General features: G+C 59.6%; 1 protein-coding gene across 30 annotated transcripts in view; it reads left to right on the top strand.

Annotated features, from left to right (window-relative positions):
• Positions 1 to 4,360: 4,360 nt before the first annotated feature.
• Positions 4,361 to 21,870, top strand: part of CACNA1G (calcium voltage-gated channel subunit alpha1 G) — a gene marked incomplete at both ends in the record, with an annotated part of 61,574 nt that continues 44,064 nt past the window's right edge. For 29 of the 30 annotated variants that reach the window (XM_080826925.1, XM_080826922.1, XM_080826913.1 and 26 more), the window contains 9 exons: positions 4,361 to 4,602; positions 11,652 to 11,763; positions 11,917 to 12,050; positions 12,449 to 12,546; positions 14,624 to 14,783; positions 15,299 to 15,599; positions 15,774 to 15,866; positions 18,038 to 18,821; positions 20,741 to 21,117. In XM_080826925.1, the coding sequence (XP_080683051.1) occupies positions 4,361 to 4,602; positions 11,652 to 11,763; positions 11,917 to 12,050; positions 12,449 to 12,546; positions 14,624 to 14,783; positions 15,299 to 15,599; positions 15,774 to 15,866; positions 18,038 to 18,821; positions 20,741 to 21,117 (2,301 nt within the window). The remainder of the gene's footprint in view (positions 4,603 to 11,651; positions 11,764 to 11,916; positions 12,051 to 12,448; positions 12,547 to 14,623; positions 14,784 to 15,298; positions 15,600 to 15,773; positions 15,867 to 18,037; positions 18,822 to 20,740; positions 21,118 to 21,870) is intronic. The other variant, XM_080826921.1, reaches the window with a different exon arrangement.

The raw sequence follows: 21,870 nt of genomic DNA, 5'->3' as shown, positions 1-21,870 counted from the left end.
GCTCCGGCAAGTGGAGCTGGGTCTGGGGGGCAGTGAGAGGGGAGGGGGGAGCTGGTGAAGTACAGGTGGCCTTTTTGGCAGCACCAGCCCTGGCTCTGGAAAGTCTAGGCAGTTTGCAAAACCCTCTGTCTCCGTCTCACTGACCCTCATGAGTAAGGTGACAAGGCAGGTGCCTCTGGCCTCCTCTGGATAGATCCTCAAGGCCCAGAGAGGGTCTGAGACCACAGCACATCTGGTTCTTCCCTTGGTCTTCAGGAGATGGTAAACACTGCTGAGGCTCCCTCTTCCCCCAGGAGGCACAGGCACGGCTGTGAAAGGGGCTGCATTTGGTGTGTCCTACCCCTCTCTAGCCAGTCTTCCCTCTGCTCTGTGTCCTCTTTCCCTTCCCCTGGTACCAGGCATGCGCTCGACAAAGGGATTCTGTAACAAGTTCAAAGGAAGGCGTCAGGGCCTTAACAGGTCAGGCTTCCGGGAGAGCTAGCATTTTCTGACAAGGGCAAGGCTGAACAGCAGTCTTGCTCAGACACGGGCTGTTAGGTCTGCTGCCTCTCTTCCCTTGGTCAGTCCCTCTTGTGCAGGCTCTCTGCTCCACACAGGGCTGTCCCAGAGGGGCTGGGGGCCACCGCCAGGGGAGACGGGACGTCCCGGTTGGAGAAGTCACTTCACTAATTTCATCTATCTGAGCCTCAGTCTTCTTATCTAAAATATGGGACAACCACCACCCCACTCCGAAGGCTGCGAGGTGACGCCATGGGATAATGTATCCTCGTCGAGCAGAGTGCCTCACAGATGGGAAGAGCGTCTCAGTTCCTAAGGGAGCCAGCCAGGCTGTGCGGGAGGTGTAGGGGGAGAGGGCTGGATGGGGCTGGAGGGGGGCTGGCAGAGCAGGCCCTATGCGAAGGCTGTCCCTCAAACCCAGACATCATCATAGAGAACACAGAGGCCTAACTACTCTGTGAGGAAACGGGGGCCCAAGGAACTTCCTGTCCCTCATTCTCCCCCCTGACTGAGGTCACTCACTCGTCTAACAAAGATTTATTAAGTATCGAGTTCGTGCCAAGCTGGACCGGCCTAGGCTCTGGAGCGCAAAATGGACCCTTGGTCTGAGGGAGCAGAGAGTCCAGAGGGACAGACCGTCATTTCATGACTACACACATGAGCAAGTGCCATGAGGTTCCAGATTCTTGTCTGGCTCAGGACTGTGTCCTCAGCACCTTGGCACATACTAGGCACCACGGTACTTGCTGAAAAAGGCTGCTCTGAGGAGGTGATGGCAGAGATGAAATTTGGAGGGTAGGAATTAAACATGGTTTCATCCCTCCTTTTGCTTCTATGTAGGTCCTGCCTCCCTCCTCCCTTTGCCCCCCTCAGGGGAAGAGAGCATCTCTGACTGGATGTCGGAGTCCCCGGGGTGTCCCCTGGCCCAGGGGTCAGGATGCCTTAGGTGGCAGGTCATCCTAAGTCCTAAATGTGTGTCGGCCCCACACCCTGGCTCCTCTCTGGATATGTTCTAGAACAAAGGTCAGCCCAGAGACAGAGGTGGCCTGGGTGATGGATGGAGGTGTGGGGCCTGCCGACCACCAGGAAACCCGACCACCCGACTGGGCGTGTCTCTCTCAGCTCCTCATCCCCTCGGTCCCCTCTGCAAAGATGGGATGATTAAAGTCACTACCTCCCGGTGTCTGCCCTGGGGCTTCTTGACCCTGTGTCTGCCCTAGGGCTTCTTGACCCTGTCCGGGGAGGGCAGACCGACTAGGCAGACTGCGGACCTGCGGGAGGGACCAAGGTGTCAGACGCCTGGAGAGAACCAGAAATAGGCCCCTCTCCCAGAAGACCGCTGAGAGTTCGAGCCTGGCAGGGCACACGCGGAATGAGAGCAGAGACTCCCGCCAGGAGGGAAAGGCACTTAAGGGATCTGCTCATTAGCATGAAATGCAAATGAGCTCGGCCTCATTTGCACAACTCCGCTCGGATTCGGCGAAAGGGCAACCCGGGAGGCTGCAGCGGCGTGGCCCTACCCACTGCACTCCCTGCAACTCGCCCTCGAGGGAGCTGAGACACCCACCCCAGGCGGCCGGTGGCGCTCGGAGGCTGCGCGGGGGAGCGCAGCCTTGGGAGTCGGTGGGGGAGGGGTGGACGGCGGAGGAGGGAGGTCACCCGGTCCCTGCCTCTGCCTCTCCGCAGTGGCGTCAGCGCCCCGAAGTCTCGGGACAGAGAACTGACAGACCTGCTTGGTTTCGCCACGGTGTCTACCTCCCAGAGGTGGGAAGTGCTCCCCGACGTCTAATGTTAGATGCCCTCCGCGCCCCACCTCACTCCAGCGCCCAGCACTCCCGCGGCGCTTTGCTCCCGGGCACCTGCAGCCTTGTGGGCGGCGGGGAGAGAGGGCTGGAGATGACTGAGCCCGGGGACGCGGGGAGGTGGGGCGGGGTGAGGCCCAGGCTGTGCACCTGAGTGTGGGTGCGCGGAGAGCCGCAGACCCTCGAGGACCCGTGCCGGGTAGAGGAGAGGTGTGTGCACCGCCTCCCAGCCATGCTGGAAATCCAGATGGAAAATTGAGGCACGGAGTTGTGTGTGTGTGTGGGGGGGGGGGGGTTAGTGAGACTCTGCCGGTCGAGACTCAGAAAGCCCAGCCCCATGCTTCCAACCCCTCCCACACACTCGAGGCCCCTGCAGGTCCCTTCGCGGGAACCTCTCTCTGCTCCTCAGCTGCTCTGGGGAGCCCGGGCCCTGAGACCGGCATGACCTGTCTGAGGCCACGTGTTCAAGCGCGAAGCCCCAGCGAGAGAGCCAGAGCCTTCAAAGGATCTCTAGCGGCAGAGGGGATGAAGCTCAGGAGTGCTGACGTGAGGTCAGGGTCAGCGGGTCAGGGTTAGAAGGTCAGAGTCAAAGTCGCATTAGTGGACCTGGGAGAGGGGTCTACAAGGCCAAGAGGTTGCTGGAAACCACGCCCAGACCTTGCTTGCCCCTGAATTCCCTTGGCTCCTCCCATTTCCGCAAGACCGCCCCCCCAAACCGAAGCCCTACCCCTGGGACGTCCTGCTCCGCTCCTCCCCTTCTTCGGTCCTGCTCTCAGGTTCGACTCCAGGGTGGGCGATTTAATCAGGTGGAGACCCAGGATTTCGCTCTGGGGTCCTGGTCACACCCCACAGCCCGGCCGCCAGCCTCTCTTCTTCTCCAGGCCCGCCCAGGGCTGAGCCCCACCCTCCGGCTGTGGTCCAATTCAGGGGTCGTGGACAAAGGATACCCCGGGGTCGGCAACGCTATCCCAGGACCCGGCGCGGATTACTCTGATTCCCCGGGGATCCCTCCAGGGGAGTCCCAGAGACCCCAGCGGCCAATAGGAAAGTGGGTTCGGTCTGGGTAGCCGTCTAATTGGCTCTGGCCTTCGGGAGCGGACCCAGGGGCAAGGGGAGGGGAGAGAGGCGGTCCTGGGCTTCGGGGTGGGAACCGGATTCCAGCTGTGGTTCTCTCCCCCGGCGCCCCCGCCCTCACTGCCACGGCGGCCCGCCAATGGGCGCGCGGCTCGGGGCCGGCGGCGCGCAGCGATTGGCTGCGAGGCTGGCTGGGGAGAGGCGGGGCCGAGGCTTGAAGTTGGAGTGAGGGATCCAGCTGTGGTGTGAGCCGGGCTCCTCGCCGCCGCTTTCGCTTGCTCGCTCCGCGTCTCGGCCGGAGGAGGAGGCAGTGGCGCCGGCGACAGCTACGGCAGCGGCAGCCACCGCGGCGGCTGCGGCGGCGGCATCTCCGCCTCCACCCCCGCCCGGGACGGACCCCCACCGTCTCCCCGCCCCTCCCGGACCGTGAGCCCGCCGCGGGGCGGAGGAAGGAGCCGCCCCCCACCCCCTCCAAACCCACCCCAAAGAGATCCCTCCTCCCCTCCCCCCGCCGCCGCTGGCGCGGAGCCGGGACGATGCTGACCCCTTAGATCTTGCTCCAGCTGCGCCGCGGGAAGAGGGGGCGCCCCCCCGTATCCCCCGCTCTCCGACCCTCTTCTCTCTCCCCCTCTCCCGGCCGCTTCGCCGAAGGTAGCGCCGAATCGGGCGACCGGAGCCTGGGCGCGAAGCGAAGAAGCCGGAACAAAGTGAGGGGGAGCCGGCCGGCTGGCCCGGGGGGCCCCAGGAGCCCTGGGGAAGCGGGACTCGCGCCGGGCGGGGCTTCCCTGCGACCCGGCGCCCCGCGGGCAGCATGCCCCTGCGGGCAGGGGGAGCTGGGCTGAACTGGCCCTCCCGGGGGCTCAGCCTGCGCCCTAGAGCCCCCCAGATGCGCCCCCGCCGGGGCCCCCCGGTGGCGTGAGGACACCTCCTCTGAGGGGCGCCGCTCGCCCCTCTCAAGACCGCCTGGGGCCCCGGCTGGCCAGAGGATGGACGAGGAGGAGGATGGAGCGGGCACCGAGGAGTCAGGACAGCCCCGGAGCTTCATGCGGCTCAACGACCTGTCGGGGGCCGGGGGCCGGCCGGGGCCGGGGTCGGCGGAAAAGGACCCGGGCAGCGCGGACTCCGAGGCGGAGGGGCTGCCGTACCCGGCGCTGGCCCCGGTGGTTTTCTTCTACTTGAGCCAGGACAGCCGCCCGCGGAGCTGGTGTCTCCGCACGGTCTGTAATCCATATCCTCCAGGGCACGACGGCCGGGCTAGGGGGTCCGCAGGGGGGCGGGCCGCGCCGCCGGAGGGGACCGAAAGCCAGGTGAGTCGGAGAAGTGAGCTGGAAGGTGAGCAGAAGCGGGGGGGCTGCTAAGGGAGGGAGGGGGCTTCAGAGTGGGAGCGGAGACGCGAGCAGGTTTGGCTGATACCCCAGACGAGCCCCACCTCGGTACACACACCTCAGTCCTTCTTGGGGGGCTGGGATCCAGGCCAGGAAAAGAGAGGAGACGTGCCCCGCTGGTTTGTAGCTGGACGCTCTCCAGATGTGGGCAGGGGAGGGTCGTCATCCTCCAGATGTGGGAAGCTTCGGGAGCCGGGGAGCTCTACTCCGCCCGCCGCCCGTTAGCGAGCTGGGTTGGGTTTCCGAGTTTGGGGGGTGGGGTGGGGAGGAAGCTGCGGGGACGGGGGAGGGGGGACCGCGATCTTCTGGGTTTCCCTCTGGCCCCCGCTCCAAAGTTTGAGGTGGATTCTAGGGTCTGCTCCCCGCCCCCAACCTGGTCCTCGAGGCCGGGGTTTCTACTGACCCAGAGGGAAATGTTGGGGGGCGGGGACCAGGTCCTAACTCCCCCACCCCCACCCGCGGGTTGGAGGCACAACAAGGAGATTCCGGCGGCGGCTGATGTCAGGGGCGCAGAATGAGAACAAGATGTGGTAGTGAAGGGGAAGCTGTCTGCCCCTAGGGCTGGAGTTGAGACCCTTTCAGCTGGAGCCCACTGCCCGGAGCTCCTCCCTTCTCCCCAATTCTTCATTCAGTGCGGGGTGCTTTGTGTTGGGGTTAGGGAGTTTTGTGCTAGATTTTTTTTTCTTGTGGAGGGAAAGACTGTGTCGAGAGCTTTGACCAGCGGGGGATGGGATTAAGCCGCTTCAAGTTACCCTGTCACAAATAGAGTGCTCCCGCCTGATGGTGGGGCAGGTATGTGAGAACGTAGCCTTGGAGAAAGTATTGGGGGAACAGTGAGGCTGGAAGCTGGTTGGCTAAGGAAGACTTGGGTCCAGCACCCCGGGGTCTACTCCTTGGCTGGTTTTGTGGAATGCAAGCCCCACATTCTGGGGAGGTAGATTTGGCACTGCCCCCTATCCTCCACCTGATCTGGAGTGATAGGGGGGACCCCAGTCCCCTGAGCCCCCTGGCCTCTCCCCCAGCCCCTAGCACAAAGCTCCAGCTTGACTGATGCAGGTTTCCCAGGCTCCGGGGTGGGTCCCGTCACTGCCGGAAGGAAAGGGGGGTGCGCTGCCATCCCCGGTTTTGACAGCTTCTCCTGACTCCTTCCTCCCAGCTCAGAGGCTCTTTTGGACCCGGGTGGGAGAACTCAGGTTTCCCTTGTAAAGCCTAAGAGCCCAACCGGGACACTGCTTTGGGGGAGGTGGGGGGAGCTCGGTGCCGCCCTCACTCTCTGCAGCTCTGCTGCCTCTAGTGCGCAAAGCAGGGATGTGAGCTTGTGTCCCCCCACAACCCCCACCCTCTACACCCCGCAGGTTTTTTGGAAGCTCCCCTCGTTACACCCTATCTCCATCCCTTACCCCTTCTTCCTTTCTCTCTGAGCTGCAGAGAGAGAGGTAGGGGGTCTCAGAGGGGTCTGATTCCTCCCCCACGTCCGCACCCCTACCCCCCAGACCCCTTTCTCCATGTAGAGATGGACATGGGGAACGAATGTCTCTGAGAAGACAGGTTCTGGTTATCTCTCCTCTCTACCCCTAACCACGTACCCTCTCCATGAATGGTGAAAAGCCCATCCCCCTCTCCTCTTCCTCAGGAGTCCAGGGAATGTAGAGAGATCTCTCCCTTCCCTCCCCCTCTAAAACAACCAGATCTTTCGGCCAGCATCTTCCCACCTGCCCTAGCTCTAGGGGCTAGTGGATGGTCTGGGGGCAGATTCCTTCCTTGAGGGGCTCTGAGAGGGAGCAAGTGGAGAAGGCTGGAATGAGGAAAGAGAGGTGGGACCCCAGTGCTCTTCTTGGGGATGGAGGAACAGGCTCACGTCTGGGGTAGTGGGAGTCTGGGATGTGGGCCGGCGGCATCACTAGGCCTAGACATGTCACTAAGCCTGGGTTGGCTGAGGATGGGTTGAGAACAATTTTTTTGGCCAAGGGGGTGCCTGTGCTGGGCCCCACAAATCCTATCACATCTGAGTGTCAAGGCGAACCTGTGTTGTCATTGCCAGAGGGGCTCTGAGCTTCTCTTGGACTTCAGTCGTTCCCTTTCTCTCTTTTTGGTACCAGTGAAGCTTCCCTTGGCTCCACGAGGTTCTCTGCACCTCTGAGTCTGAGGGACGTAGGGACACCTCCCTCACTAACTGAAGCTAGTCAGACTTCTGTTGCCATTTTTCTCAGCCCCTTCTCCTGTAGCCGCTAACACACCAGGTTTCCTAGAGAGGAGATCTAGACCCAGGTAGGAAGTAGTGTGCATGGGTGTGAGTGTGTGTGTGTGTGTGTGTGTGTGTATGGGGAAAGGGAGGGCAGCAATAGAAAGAGAGGCACAGAAGTGCCTGTGCTGGTACTGGGAAGACCAGGGGCCCTACTGATGGGAGTGCCAGGGGCCCCCTCCTCCACGGTTATAGGGGAGCGAGTTGGACTTTCCAGTATGTGTTTCTTGAAGTGTGAGGGAGTGCATCGCCCCTCCCGGAAAGGAGATCCTGAGCATTCCCTCTCCGGCTGTTGTGTCACATCTGGAAGTTTGTGTAGGAGTTTCTCCAAGCTCAGAGCCCAGCACAGCTTTTTCTCATTTGGAAATCACAGGCTGGCATTTGGGATGCCGAGAGGGGGAGTGAGAGGGGAGCCAGAGGGGGAGAAGGGAGCCTGCCAGGAGTAGGGGGAGGAGAAGGGGGAGGCCCGAAAGGCAGGAGCCCTAATGGCTTCCAGAAGTGAGGGTGAGTGTATGACTGCGTCACTGTGTGTGCGTCTGCAGGGGAGGGGGCACCAGGAATTTCTGGAGTTTTCCTTGCCACCATCCCAGTGCCCCAAGTTTGCCTGTTTCTCTTACCTAGGGAGAAATCTCCATTTTGGTCCTCAAAGGAAATGGGAGGGGGTGTTCTTCCTGTGCCCTCACCAAATCCCTCCTCTCATTTTAAAACCCAAGACTCTCCAGAGGGGTTTCTGAGGAAGAGGGCTAGGGAATTGAACAGGACTGGGGGAGCAGAGCACCTTGTAACACTCCTGCCCCAGGCCCACCTTCCTGCTGGGTTACACACCCACTCGACTCCACGGAACTGTTGGGGGACTCCCCATCACCCACAGTGCCAGCTGGAGCCATTCCTGGGATTACCCCTACCACTCAACCCCCCCCCTCACCCCTCCTCGCTCCCGCTGCAGCCCTCACCCCACCCTGCCTGCCTCAGCCAGGGTGGCGACAGACACAGCTGCTCACACGTGTGTGTGTGTGTGTATGCTCACACACACACACACACACACACACACAGAGTCACAGACGTTTGAATCAGATTTCTGGCCTATTTCCCCTTCCAAAGATTCCAACAGGCCGGCTCTCTTGTGTCTCTGGGTCTCACGTCTCTGTCTCTGGGTGGGGCCGGCTGCCTTTCTTCAGGCTTCAGTTTTCAGTTCAGCTGGAAACCTCTCTCCCCACACGCCCACAGGCTGGAGCGGAGGAGACCACTGGGAAACAGGCTGTGGGAGTGGGGGCTTGGCTGGGGGAATCCCCCTTTCCGCCTCCCCAGTGCTGGCCACAGTGCTGAGCCCCTATAGTCCACACCACCCCCCAAGAATGCAGAACCCCCCCCATAGATGGCAGCTGCTCTGTGGCTCTGTGGGGTGGGTGAGACAAGGATCCCACCTTCCCAACTCATACTAGGAGGCCAGGATTCCTGGGTCCAGGCCCATTTCCTCCTCAGTGCTCCTCTGTTTCAGATTTCCAGGCTCCAGTTTGGGGAACGGGGCAGCCGGAGGGCCTGCTTCTCTTCTTAGTCACGCCCGAGCCCCCGTGCCCCTGAAGGTGCCCCAGTCCTCCTCCCTCCTGTCCCCACCTTCCTCTCCCTTACAGCTGCCAGGCTAGGCAAGGGCTCTAGATAAAGCCCCACAGAGAGGACTGAGTTGTACAGATAACATGCTCTAGTTCTCCTGGAGGGAGAAGAGGAGGAGGGATGGAAGTGGGTTTCCTCACCCTGCCATTTCCTTTTTCTCTGCTTCTGATGGTGGGCTGTGGGGAGAAGAAAGAGCCTCCCCTCTCCTACCCACCTCCCCCTTTGGGATCCACTCCAGCCCGGACAGTTGCCATAGCAACAGTAGACATGTGACTGCACAGGTCTCTCATAGTCACTATGGCAACCAGTGTCTCCCATTCCCTTGGTTGCCATGGGGATTTGTCACATGGTTTCCCCCCAACCTGATAACCTGTGGGTCTCCTACTTTCCCTTCCCTGCGTGAGGACAAGACAGCAGTCTAGTGAAGGGGAGTTCATGTGTGAGGGGGTCCCTTTAATTGCCATAGCAACAAATCCACACCACCTGGTGACACATCCTCCTGTTGTTATGGCAACAAGGGAACATCACACGGTGACATAAGGCCATGTTCCCAAGGAAACGAGCATTACCCTGAGAAGGGTGAAAGACCCCCATCCTCACTAATTATTTCTCAGTTCAGATTGTCCCCCAGGTCCCTGTGCTTCAGTATCTTCCCTGTCCATTAACGGTTACCTATAGGGATGGGGAAAGGTAGAGAGCAAAGAGGGTGAAACTGAGATGTACTAAATTCCCAAGGAGACCCCTGACAAGGGGTTTCCATGATCCAGAGCTGGAGGTGGGGTTATTTGGAGGCAGAATCTAGCTATAAGAGGCCCCAGGGTGAGCATGTAGAAGGTGGGGACAGAAGGAGTCCCAGCCCCTTTGTGATGTCCCTTCCGCCCCCTCCCCCATAGTTATCAGTGTATCCCTGTTGAGGCAAACAAGGCAGGAAAACATGACTGGGGAGATCCAGTGGCTTCTAAGCAGGGAGACTGAACGATTTATCAATTCATTCATTCATTCGTTCGTTCGTTTCCTCCACGTATCGTCTGCCACATGCCGGGAGCTACTGTCCCCTTCGTAGGGGATATGAGCGTGTATCCGAGTGTCCCTGCTTCAGCAAGGGGGATGAGACTAGTGCACAGACGGCATGGGGCGTGGCGGCATCCCTGCCCTTCAAGGGGTCCAAACAGGTGTTCCAGGAGCCCCTCTTCCCAAGAGAACTGCTCACAGCCCCCCTTGTAGAGATAACTGCTCACGTGGGTCCCTTCCCTGCAGAGGAGAAGAGGGGGATAGCTTGGGGAATGCAGACCAGTTCTTGAGGGTAATTGTGTCCTTCCCTTTCCAGAGAATCACCCCAAGACAGCTCCCTCCCCATCCTCCTTTTTCCAGGGTGACCCCTGGCTGACCCCCCTTCTGAGGAGACGTCCATTCGGCTCAGGTTCCACTCTAGAAAACAGCTCTGAGGAAACAGAGCACTCTCTTGATTTTCCACTTCCATCTACTTACCCCCAAAACCTAGAACTATTTTTTTTTTTTTACTCTTATTCTGGTGAGGAGGAGGTGGAGGCTTGGGAAACTGCAGTGCCTTGCCTGTTTGGGTGCCTGTTGGTGGGAAGGGATGTGAGGGCAAAGGGCCTAGGTGGCAGAGAGGCCTGGGAGGGGATTGAGGGTGTCCTGAGCTGCTGCGGAGCGGGGTGGCCTGAGGTTCAGGACAGAGATGGGGGGTGGCTGGGACCAGCTGGGAGGAAATTCCTGGGGTCCCTGGACAGAGTCTTTGCACTCCAGAAGTGAGGTTATGACAGGAAGATTCCCCTGCCCTAGGCCCTCTGTGCCCCAGTGTGGCTTGGTGGGTCGTGCAGTGGGCTGCCACGACACCCTCCACCCCACCCCTGAAGCCCCTCCTTTACCCCGTCTCCACTCTCCGCTCCCTTCTATCTTCTTTGTTCTCCCCACCCCGTATTTTCTTTGAGAAAAAGAGGATGCTGGATCACTTCTCTGTGGGTCCAGCGTCCAGACCCTTCTAAGGCCCAGAACCCACTTCGGACGTTCTCCCATTGATGGGCTGGAAGTTAAGCCCTTACTAAAATCTACCCCGTGGAAAGACTCGCAGTCCATGTGTGCAGAGTACTGTCTGCTCTGTGTGGGGTGGGGACTCCCATCCAGCCCGGGGCCTGGTATGCGGTGGGTCCTCATTGTGTCAAAGCAGGAGTGTGTTTGGAGGCCACCTGAGGGCTCCAGGAGGCCAGGGGCAGGGTGGGCACTTGGAGAGGGGGTGACAGGCTCCGGTGTTGTGGTGGAGAACAGCTACGGCCTCGGACCCTCTTGCTGTGGATCCTCTTGCACACCCCTGCCCGTCTGACCAGTGCCCGCACGCTCCCGCCAGCCCCTCCCTTGCGCGCTGGAGCCACTGTGGCAGCTGCTGTCCCAGATCGGAAGCTCGGACGCCTCGGTCCCATTGCGGCTTCTCCCGTGACCTTCAGCGTAGGACTTGGGCTCTCCCAGGCCTCCGTGCACTTGGGTTCCGGGAAAGAATGTGATCCACCCCGGATACTTCTCGGGGCTGTTGTGAGCATCAGATGTGGCGTGGCGCGAAAGCGCTTGGTAAACTGTAAGGCAGGCATAATCCGACTTTAGGTTTGTGTCACACATTCACTGCATTCTCTCATTTGCTTCTCACATCTTCCCCGGGAGGTAGGACAGAAGAGGATTCAGATTCAGCAGCACACTCTTGGTGTCTGGCATTTCCACAGGCACGATCGATTTTATCCCCCAAATGGCTTGTGCAAATAGTCAGGGTATTTGTGGCTTTTCCTACTTTACAGCCGAAGAAGCTGGGTGCGGAGAGGTGATGGCCAAGGTGGGCCTGGGCCTGGGCTTGGGCCTGGGCTCGGTCAGACACGTGGGCCCCGTCTCAGATGGTGGAGGGCGGCAGTCGGGGGGAGTAGGGGGGTTGGGGGGAGGATGAGAAGCAGGAGGTGCCGGGGTGGGCTGGGGTGGGGGGAGCAGGCGCGGCTGCAGCCCCTGCCAGCTGTTTCCTTGACCAACCCCCCCGGATACCTGGTTTGAGCGTATCAGCATGTTGGTCATCCTTCTCAACTGTGTGACCCTGGGCATGTTCCGGCCGTGTGAGGACATTGCCTGTGACTCCCAGCGCTGCCGGATCCTGCAGGTGAGTTGGGGGACATTGGGGGAGGGGGCAGTTCCTGAGCTGAGTAACTGCTGAAATGTCTCTGGGAGGGGCCCTGACCCCGCTGGTGGGGGAGGGGGTCGGGGGGGTTATTCCCCCCGCCCCAGTTTCAAAAGCCTCTCCTCCCCACACCAGGCCTTTGACGACTTCATCTTTGCCTTCTTCGCCGTGGAGATGGTGGTGAAGATGGTGGCCTTGGGTATCTTCGGGAAAAAGTGTTACCTGGGAGACACTTGGAACCGGCTTGACTTCTTCATCGTCATTGCAGGGTGAGGGCATGGGCTGGAGGTGGGAGAGCAACGGCCAGATCAGTCCCTGCCCCAGGACCAGGGTCCTAGGCCCCAGCACTGCCCCCCACCCCCTGCCCGGCCCACTTCCAGCCGTGCTTTCTCCTGGCTGTCCCCTCAGGGTCCGAGGGGGTCTTGCCTGTAAAGCTCGAGCCCTTGCTTCCGCGTCCTCCTCTGTTTATTCTTCCATGGGGATCTGCCCTTGGCTTGGGGGTGGCCTTGCCCCCAGACAGAGAGCTGGCTCTTCGGGGTCCCTTGGTGGAGGAGAGGGAGGAGTCAGAGGTTTGCTGCCGCACCGCAGCAAGATTCCTCATTGACCTCTTTTGACCCCCATGGCGGCCTCAGACTCAAAGGGCCTCCCTTTGGGCCCCTCCCTGCAGGATGCTGGAGTATTCGCTGGACCTGCAGAATGTCAGCTTCTCAGCTGTCAGGACAGTCCGCGTGCTGCGACCGCTCAGGGCCATTAACCGGGTGCCCAGTGAGTGACCCCTTGGCCCTCAGCCCCTGGATGGAGAGCCCCCAGAGGAAATCTGGAAACCCCAGATCCCACCCCTACCTCCTGACCACTCACCGGCCTCATCAGGGCCTGGCAGTCCGAGGCAGATCTCTCCAGACAAGGGCTCAGTGGGGAGCTGGGGCCGCTGGAGCCAACGGAGCCCCCACACCGGCCTGTGGCCCTGTGAGAGTTACCTGAAAAGACCGTCCCCCTTATTTTAGCCTGATTTGGGGGTCAGAATCTCAGACTTGTCTCAAATGACTCCTTCCCTTCAGCTAGAGGACAGCTCCCTCCAGGGGAACAGGGGTGAGTGGGAAGCGGGAGGAGAGGCGGGTAGGCCAGGAGGGGTGGGTACAGCGTGTCATGGCATTTTCTAGCTAGAACAGTCTTTCACGCACTCGGGCTCCCACGACTGAGACCACACTAGCCACACTGAGCATGACTTCTCTCCAGACAAGGCCACTCCATGTCTCACCCTCCGCCTGTGTCCCATTCCTCCTTCCCACCCCCTTCCAACCCACTGCCGCAACTGACTGCGGGACCATTATCTAAATTAAACCGCATTGGTTTCCTGAGCCAGCCAAGCTTTGGCAGCTCTAGCTCCCCCTACATCCTGGCCCCCCCTACCTTTGCTCAGGCCCCCTTTGCAAGTCCCCAACCTACACAGGCTGCAAATGGTCTCCACCTCGGTCCCGGGAGTCGGGGGGGTAGGGGATTGGAGCATGTTTCTGGGGCTCTGTGCCCGATGTAGCAGCAGCCCCCTGTGCTCTGTGTGTGTGTGTGTGGTGTGTGTGTGCATGTGTGTGCCTGTGTATGAGATGCGGCTGCCTTTGGGTGGGCAGAGCTCCTCCGTGTCCTCCGGGCTTTGGGACGTTAGTGTTAACAGGAGCCCCAGACAAGGGGCACACCCACTCTCGCCGCCTCTCCCACCCCAGGTGATGGCTGGCAGATTTATAGGCCTCTGTCTAACCACCGGTGTAATTCCCTTAATGCAAACCCTGAGGAATTGATCTCAGCTGGAGCCCAGAGGAGCTGAAGGAGGATGAGGCTGGAGGAGGGGGAGAGGGACTGAGTGAGAAGGCCGGTCTTGAAAGGCCAGGCAGGACAGCCACAGGCACTGGGAGGGTTAATCAGCTGCTGCCTAAAAGCTTCTTCCTCTGGAGGGGCAGGGGGCCATGAGTGGCACTTGGGGGGTCAAAACCAGCCATTAGGGGTCTGTGTGTATAACAAGGGTTTGGTGGCCTGGGGGTGGTTCAGAGCAGGTGGGGTATGGAATGGTATAGAATCCTGGACCTGGAGTGAGGAGCCAGGGCAGTATCTCCAACAAGGCTGGAGGGGGAGGGGCTCTGGTGGCCTGCTAATTGATGGTCACTGGAGAAGATGGCCTTGTGTCTCCTCACCTCCGATGTGGGGCTCTGTATCAACAGAGAATGGACCCAGCAGGGGGCTCAGAACCATAGCGAAGCTCAGGGCGTCTGGACCCTTGCTGAGGGTCTGGGTCTCGAAGTGAGGTTGCTTCCTTGCTGATCTTCCTCCTGGAGTTCTCTGCCTCAGTTTCCCCAAGGACTGCTGATGACTTAGGAAGGTCAGGTGACTGTGTCAGGTGAGAGGCGTGTGTGTGTGTTGTGTGTGTGTGTGTGTGTGTACATTGGGAGGTGGGATCTAGAAGCAGAACGCTGGGCAGCTCTGTGATACTGGACAAGTCCTATCAGTTCTCTGAGCTTCCTCGATCCTCCCCTGTGAACTGAGATGGTGTGGGGAGTTAGCAGGGGTGTGGTGCAGGAGAGAGGAGCTTTGGAACCCTCGAGCACTCTGGCTCATCCTTGGTGGTCTTATGTGCTGATTCATACGGATGGGGCAAGAGGGACGGTGCGCAAGGGCTTGGGGCGCCAGGCCTTCCTGTGGAGTTAGAGGTGTCCGTTGGTCTCCCCTCCAGCTTGAACTGGGTGTCTCTGCCCGGGAAACCCCAAAGGGCCCCCTCTGGGTGTGCTGCCAGGCCCGTGGCAGCTGGCCTTGCCCGGCCAGCCTGGCACCCCCAGCGTGGCTTCTGCCCCCACAGGCATGCGCATCCTTGTCACGCTGCTGCTGGACACGCTGCCCATGTTGGGCAATGTCCTTCTGCTCTGCTTCTTCGTCTTCTTCATCTTCGGCATCGTTGGCGTCCAGCTATGGGCAGGGCTGCTTCGTAACCGATGCTTCCTGCCGGAGAATTTCAGCCTGTGAGTGTCGCCCAGGATGGGGAGGGGGGTGGGGACCTATGGTTCCAGGGCTGGGACCCACCCCAGTCCCCACTGCCGTTGACATCGCTGTCTGCACATTGGTGACACATCTGGTTCTCAAACTTGGCTACACATTGAAGTCATCTGGGGAATTAGAAAAGAAATTCCTGAGGCATAGGTCCCCTACAGACTCCGATTTCATTGGCCTGGGGTTCAGCGCGGCCACGGCAATCCGTACAAGCTCCTCCGTGAGCCTGGTGGGCAGCCACGTTAGAATACTGTCGCCCTAGGGCATAACCTTCCCCTATCCCGACTCTGGAATTTCACCCTCAGTCTGCACACTCCCAGTGCCCTCCATCCCACACCCAGAAATCCCTGCCCCCGGCTGCTGCATGCCCAGCTCTCGTCCCCACCCTGCTCACTCTGCAGATCTCACTTATACCCACGCAGCTCATCCTTCTTGGGGTGTCTCCCTGGAGACCCCTGCTTTCAGCTCCTCCCTGTCCCCCCTGCAGCCCCCTGAGTGTGGACCTGGAACGCTATTACCAGACAGAGAACGAGGACGAGAACCCCTTCATCTGCTCTCAGCCGCGGGAGAATGGCATGCGCTCGTGCAGGAGTGTGCCCACGCTTCGCGGGGAGGGTGGTGGCGGCCCCCCCTGTGGCCTGGACTATGAGGCCTACAACAGCTCCAGCAATACCACCTGTGTGAACTGGAACCAGTACTACACCAACTGCTCCGCCGGGGAGCACAACCCCTTCAAGGGCGCCATCAACTTCGACAACATCGGCTACGCCTGGATTGCCATCTTCCAGGTGGGACTGCCCGGGCACCGAGACGTTCCCTGGAACGCAAGCACCAGGACGCAGTCCTGCCTTGGAGCGGGCGGTCCTCAGGGCTGGGAGGGGCCTGGGGCCTCTGAGGAGATCACAGGAGGATTTAGCGCCACCCCCCCCCCAAGTCAGCCTCTCCCTCTGCGCCCTCCCCAGGTCATCACGCTGGAGGGCTGGGTCGACATCATGTACTTTGTCATGGATGCTCATTCGTTCTACAATTTCATCTACTTCATCCTCCTCATCATCGTGAGTGATTCCTTGGGCCCCTTTGGGAAGAGGGGTCCTGGGAAAACAGGTGGGGGGAGTCCAGAGAGGGGAAGGCTAGCTTGGTCTCAGGACTGGTCCCACAGAGACTCAGGCAGAGGAGTCAGGAGGAGTCATGAGGAGTCAGGAGTGAGGAGTCAGGAGTGAGTCCAAGGTCAAGGCTTGGTTCTATCACTTAGTACCTTGGGCAAGTCTTTCCCCGTGAGCCCCCCAGCCCCACCCTAGGTCTCTGCTTCCTTATCAGTAAAATGGGTGATTCTCAACCCAGAGTGTATTGGGAAATAGCAAAGGGTGGTCTTGTTTTCACAAGGTATAGGGGAGCACTACTGGCATTTGGCTGGGGGGCTGGGGAGAGACGGTAAGCATCTTGACACGACTGTCCTGCAAACAGAATCACCATCCAGACTCCCCGGCGTTCAGTGTTGAGAAACACTACACGACCTCTTGTTCTTTCCAGCTCAGCTGCTCCAAGGCTTCACAAGGGCAGAAGACAGAGTCAAGGGTCCCAATGTTTGATGCTTGTCATCCCTACCATTCCCAGTTCATAACTGAACTGCTACTACTGGTAGTTAATATTTTTTGAGCACTTACTATGCGCCACTCCTACTCTCAACACTTTATGTGCTGGTGCCTTTAGTCCTCACCACGATCCCAGTATCATCTCCATTTTGCAGAGGGGAAACCCACGTTTCCTCGTTTGTCTGACCCTGTCATGGGCTCCATGGGCTCCGTGTGCGGTGGATGGATTTGGCCGGGCAGGGGGGGTGGGGCAAGCTGGGGGTGGGTGTTGGGGGGGTCCCATCTTCTAAAGGAGAACTCTGAGCTTCAGAGGGCCGAGAATTCAACCCCAGGCTACAGGCTCCGAGCCCAGCCCTTCTCCAGGTCACCAAGAGGACAGAGTGACAGGTCACCAAGTGACAGAGCCAGAGCGAGGGACAGATGCTGAGAAAGAGAGATTAAGACAGAGATTAAGATCTACTCAGGACCTAGGGCAAACTCTGGAGAGAGGTGGAGACCTACTAAGACAGCTCTGGGAGAGAGGCAGAGGGTGGGTCCTAGGAAAGAACCAGTCATCCAGGCCATGCCCTCCTGCCCCTGCATGTGGATGAGGGGCCAGGTTTGGCTCCTGTTCCCATCCCCCACCATCACCTGGGGGACATCGAGGCCAGCATCTCTAGGAAGCTTGGCCTTTTCAGTATGCTTCTCTCTGTGAGCCTGGGGGAGGGGAAGGATGCAGACAGGGTGGTAAGGGGCCTAGTTTCCACCCACACACCCCGTGAAAAATCTTCCAAACAGCTCTCTGGAATCATATTAGTGAAGCTAATTATCATAATTACTAGGACACAATCTAGAAAAAAAATGTGCTCTGTCACCATAAATATTCATTTCCTTCACTCTGGATTATTGTCCCAGCAATGGCTATCCTGGAGTCCTGGAGAAACTGAGGCATGGGGACAGGGACAAGGGAGTGTAGGCAAGTCAGGGGTGGCCGCTTGGCTAGTCTGCAGGGATCAGGGCTCAGCCCATTGCCTGGCTGGGGGAGGGGAGAGGCACAGGGAAAGAAGATACAGGCAAGGCTCACGGTCAGGAGGGTAGTGAGGCCCTATGGTTGAGGGTCCCACCCAAGGGCGTGCAGCTAGATGTGGGATTCGAGGCAGCAGTCTTGGGAACAGTGTTTCTGCCAAGACCTCAAAAGCTCAATCCAACATGAGAACCCCATGTCTCCAACATTGCATTCATCTCTACAGCCTTCCTGGCTTCTAATGGGAACTGGGGAGGGGTGCTCAGAATTTCCACAGCTGGCCGTGGTTAGGGGCAGGGAATTTGGGAGAAATCTTTGCGGGATACCATTATGATCAATAACCGTGCCTTGGAATTCTATAGAGCTTGGTTCAAGTCTCAGCTTCGCTGTGCACTCGCTGAATGATTTTGGGCAAATGCCTTGACCTCTCTGAGCCTGTTTCCTCACCCGTCAGACGGAGGTTATAAAAGTGCCACCTCTTGAAACTGTCACGAGAATAAAGAGAATGAGATCATGCTGGGCCAGTAACGGAACCCAGCGCCTGGCGGGTAGGAGTGCTTGGGATGCGGCGACCGGCCTGGCAGTGCCCTTTTCTTCAGGACATCTCCTCTTCCTGTCCCCACCCCAACAGGTGGGCTCCTTCTTCATGATCAACCTGTGCCTGGTGGTGATCGCCACGCAGTTCTCAGAGACCAAGCAGCGGGAAAGCCAGCTGATGCGGGAGCAGCGCGTGCGGTTCCTGTCCAATGCCAGCACCCTGGCCAGTTTCTCCGAGCCAGGCAGCTGCTACGAGGAGCTGCTCAAGTACTTGGTATACATCCTCCGGAAAGCGGCGCGCAGGCTGGCCCAGGTGTCCCGGGCGGTGGGCGTGCGGGCTGGGCTGCTGAGCGGCTCAGTGCCCCGCAGCGGCCAGGAGCCCCAGCCTGGCGGGAGCTGCTCTCGCTCTCACCGCCGTCCATCCGTCCACCACCTGGTGCACCATCACCACCATCACCATCACCACTACCACCTGGGCAATGGGACGCTGCGAGCCCCGAGGGCGAGCCCTGAGATTCAGGACCGGGATGCCAGTGGGTCCCGCCGGCTCATGCTGCCTCCGCCCTCAACGCCTGCCCTCTCCGGGGGCCCTCCGGGGGGCGCAGAGTCTGTGCACAGCTTCTACCATGCTGACTGCCACCTGGAGCCAGTCCGCTGCCAGGCACCCCCTCCTAGGTCACCATCTGAGGCGTCAGGCAGGACTGTGGGCAGTGGGAAGGTGTACCCCACAGTGCACACCAGCCCTCCCCCGGAGACGCTGAAGGAGAGAGCGCTGGTGGAGGTGGCCCCCACCTCTGGACCGCCCACGCTCACCAGCCTCAACATCCCAGCCGGGCCCTACAGCTCCATGCATAAGCTGCTGGAGACACAGAGCACAGGTAAGGACTCCAGGGTAGGGGTGGGGGCATGCTGGGGCCCTGGCCTAGGGGCTGGGTGGTATCCCAGAGAGGCCTGGGGACCTGGCTTTGGGAGGTCCGGCTCCTGATTCCCATTCTGCCACTCAAGGCCTTGGGACCTTTAATCAGTCCCGTCGCTTCTTTGAGGCCTGAGTTTCTCATCCCTTCAAATGGGAATCTGAATTCTTGCATTGTCATGAGAAGAGGAATGATCGTGGGATGAACACAGCTAGGCGCCCTCCTCTACACTGTTTGCAAGAAGACCCAACACTTTTTGGCCAACTGGTCTGTGCCTGCCACATGCTTTGCAGGCAGAAGCCCATTGGAGCCTCTCAACAGTTTAGATGATAAGCTTTCTCATCATCCCCATTGTACCGATGAGAAAAAGGAGGCCCAGAGAGGTGGCTTGACTCGCCTGCCCAAGGTTATGCCATTGGTGAGGGATGAACTCAGGGCCGTGTGCCTCCGAGGCCCCAAGGGGAGATGGTGTGTGACGGTGGTCTGCCTCGCGCCCCATGCTGAGGGGACTCTTGTAAACACCAGTCTCGTTGGCTCCCCACGGGGAGACCAGGGGCCTAGAGCAGCAAGTCCTCCAGGGGCTGCTAGCCTGGTGAGAGGGACACCCGGTGGCACAGGGGAAGTGAGACACTCACCACCTCTGGGTGTTCCCCCACCCCGTCAGACAGGGGTGGCGAGCCCTCCCCCCAAAACAGACTCTCTTTGCTGAAGCCCAGGGTTTCAGGAAGGATGTGGCACATGGGAGCAGTGGGATACGTGTGGGATGTCCTGCGGGAACATGGGCTGGGACAGGAAGGAGCCGTCCCAGAACGCCACGGGCAGGCCTCCCGAGTCAGCTTTCCTGCCGCCCTGCCGGGAGATGGAAGCCAGTCCCACGCACGCGTGTTTCGGTCCCCTCCTGTGTAGAAGGCAGGCCTGGGGCCATGGTCATTGCCGGCGATCCCTCCCACCTGCAGTGAGAAGGGGACATGTTGTTGGATGTTTCTTGGGGGCGGGGCCCTGGGTGAGCCGTCTGTGCCTCGCCGGACCTACTTTTCTGGGGCGTTTGCTGAGCTTCCCTCCAGTGCTTCGGCTCTATGATCCAAGCTGGATTTCAGTGGACACCGATGTCTTGGGACAGGTCACTGTGTGCATGAGTGTGTGCTGTCTGGTGTGTGTGTATGTGTGGATGTGTGCACAAAGGGGTTCAGTGTGTGTAGGGGTGCTTGTGCACGGGCGTGTTTAGCGTTCATGTATGTATGTGCACACATGTATCTGGTGTGTGAAGTTTGTGTGTGCACATGCCAGGGTGTTGCTCTGGTCCGTGCACCTGCCCAGGTGTGCGCATGCCTAGCCCAGGTGCCTTATATAACGTGTATGCGTGTGTACACGCGTGTTTTCAGCTGTGCAGGTATGCGTGGTTCACAAATGGTAGTGTATGGACATTGTGTGTGCGTGCGAGTGTGTGCACACTGCACGTGTGTGTGTATCCGGGGGTGGAGTTACAGGAGCACGCATCTGTGTGTGTGTGTGTGTGTGTGTGTGTGTGTGTGTGTGTGTCTTAAGGATCCCTTGGGAAATGCAGCTCTGCACGGTGTGGGTGCAGGGCTGGCTTTCCTGGGAAGGAGAGCGGGTCTGGGCTCCTTGCTAAAGGCTCCGCAGACAGGGGAGCTGCCCAGGACCTCGGGGAACATCAAGTCCACCTGCCAAACCCCAGGACCCTCAGCAGGGACTGTCAGTGGAATGCTGTTGGCAGTCACTGTCCCTGGCTTGCTCAGTGCCTAGCAGCTCCCCTGTCATTTCAAGAACCCCACACTCCCCAACTCATTTTATAGACACTGGGAGGGAAGGGCCACCCCAAGTAAGAAGCTCTGGAGCCTCTAACCTCTGCCCTCCCGTCCTAGGCGCCTGCCAAAGCTCTTGCAAGATCTCCAGCCCTTGCTTGAAGGCAGACAGTGGAGCCTGTGGGCCAGACAGCTGCCCCTACTGTGCCCGGGCGGGGGCGGGGCCGGTGGAGCTGGCCGGCCACGAGATGCCCGACTCAGACAGCGAGGTGGTGTATGAGCTCACGCAGGACGCCCAGCACAGCGACGTCCGGGACCCCCACAACCGGCAACGACAGAGCCTGGGGCTGGACGTGGAGCCCAACTCTGTGCTGGCCTTCTGGCGGCTGATCTGTGACACTTTTCGGAAGATCGTGGACAGCAAGTATTTTGGTCGGGGAATCATGATCGCTATCCTGGTCAACACACTGAGCATGGGCATTGAGTACCATGAACAGGTAGGGGCGTGTGCAAGGGCATGGTCCTTGGGGCGGGGGACCCTCTGCCTTCCTCCCCTCCCACCCCCATTTCCCCATTTCTTCTGCATGCTGCTAGCCTGATGGCGGGGAGGAGGACAGGAAGGAGTTGCACCAATGCGTGGGGACTTTGGAGGGTGACAAACAGTGAATGTCACGCAGTCTGTGCGTATGGAGGTTGCCCGAGGCAGGGGCAGGATCTGAGCCGCGTGTGTTCTATCTGGGAAGGCTTCTCAAAGGAAGTGGCCTTTGAAGGATGAGTGAGAGGCAAGCATCACATGTGGGTAGGGCCTCCGTAGGGACAAATCATTGGAAGAGATTCGGGTCTTTGGAGAAGATACGGGGGGGCAGAAGGTGTTGGGGATCCCCCGGCCCAGCGCTGGGCCCCCCCCAGCCTTCACCTGACTTGGTCATTGCAGGGGTAACTCACTGGAGGTGGGTAGGGGCGAGGAGGAGAGGGTTGGTGGCTGCATCTCAGATGGCGCAGAGGCCTGTCCCGTAGGGAGGGAGGCCATCTGGTCCTGGCCTCCGTTCCGGGAGCCTTGCCGTGAGTGAGGCGGTTGGTGGATGAGAAGGCCTGGCGTGGTGAAGAGACTTGAAACCATCGCGTTTGAGGAATCGTTCTAAGAACTGGGATGTTTAGTCAGGAGAAGAGGAGGCTCAGCAGGGCCAGGCGAGCTGTCTTCAAATATTTGAAGGGCTGTCATGTGGAAGAGGGAGCAGGCTTGTTTTGTG

Source organism: Martes martes, assembly GCF_963455335.1.
Source record: "Martes martes genome assembly, chromosome: 16".
Taxonomy (NCBI): domain Eukaryota; kingdom Metazoa; phylum Chordata; class Mammalia; order Carnivora; family Mustelidae; genus Martes; species Martes martes.
The sequence above is the reverse complement of the archived record's forward strand: the minus strand, read 5'-3'. Positions and strand labels throughout refer to the sequence as shown.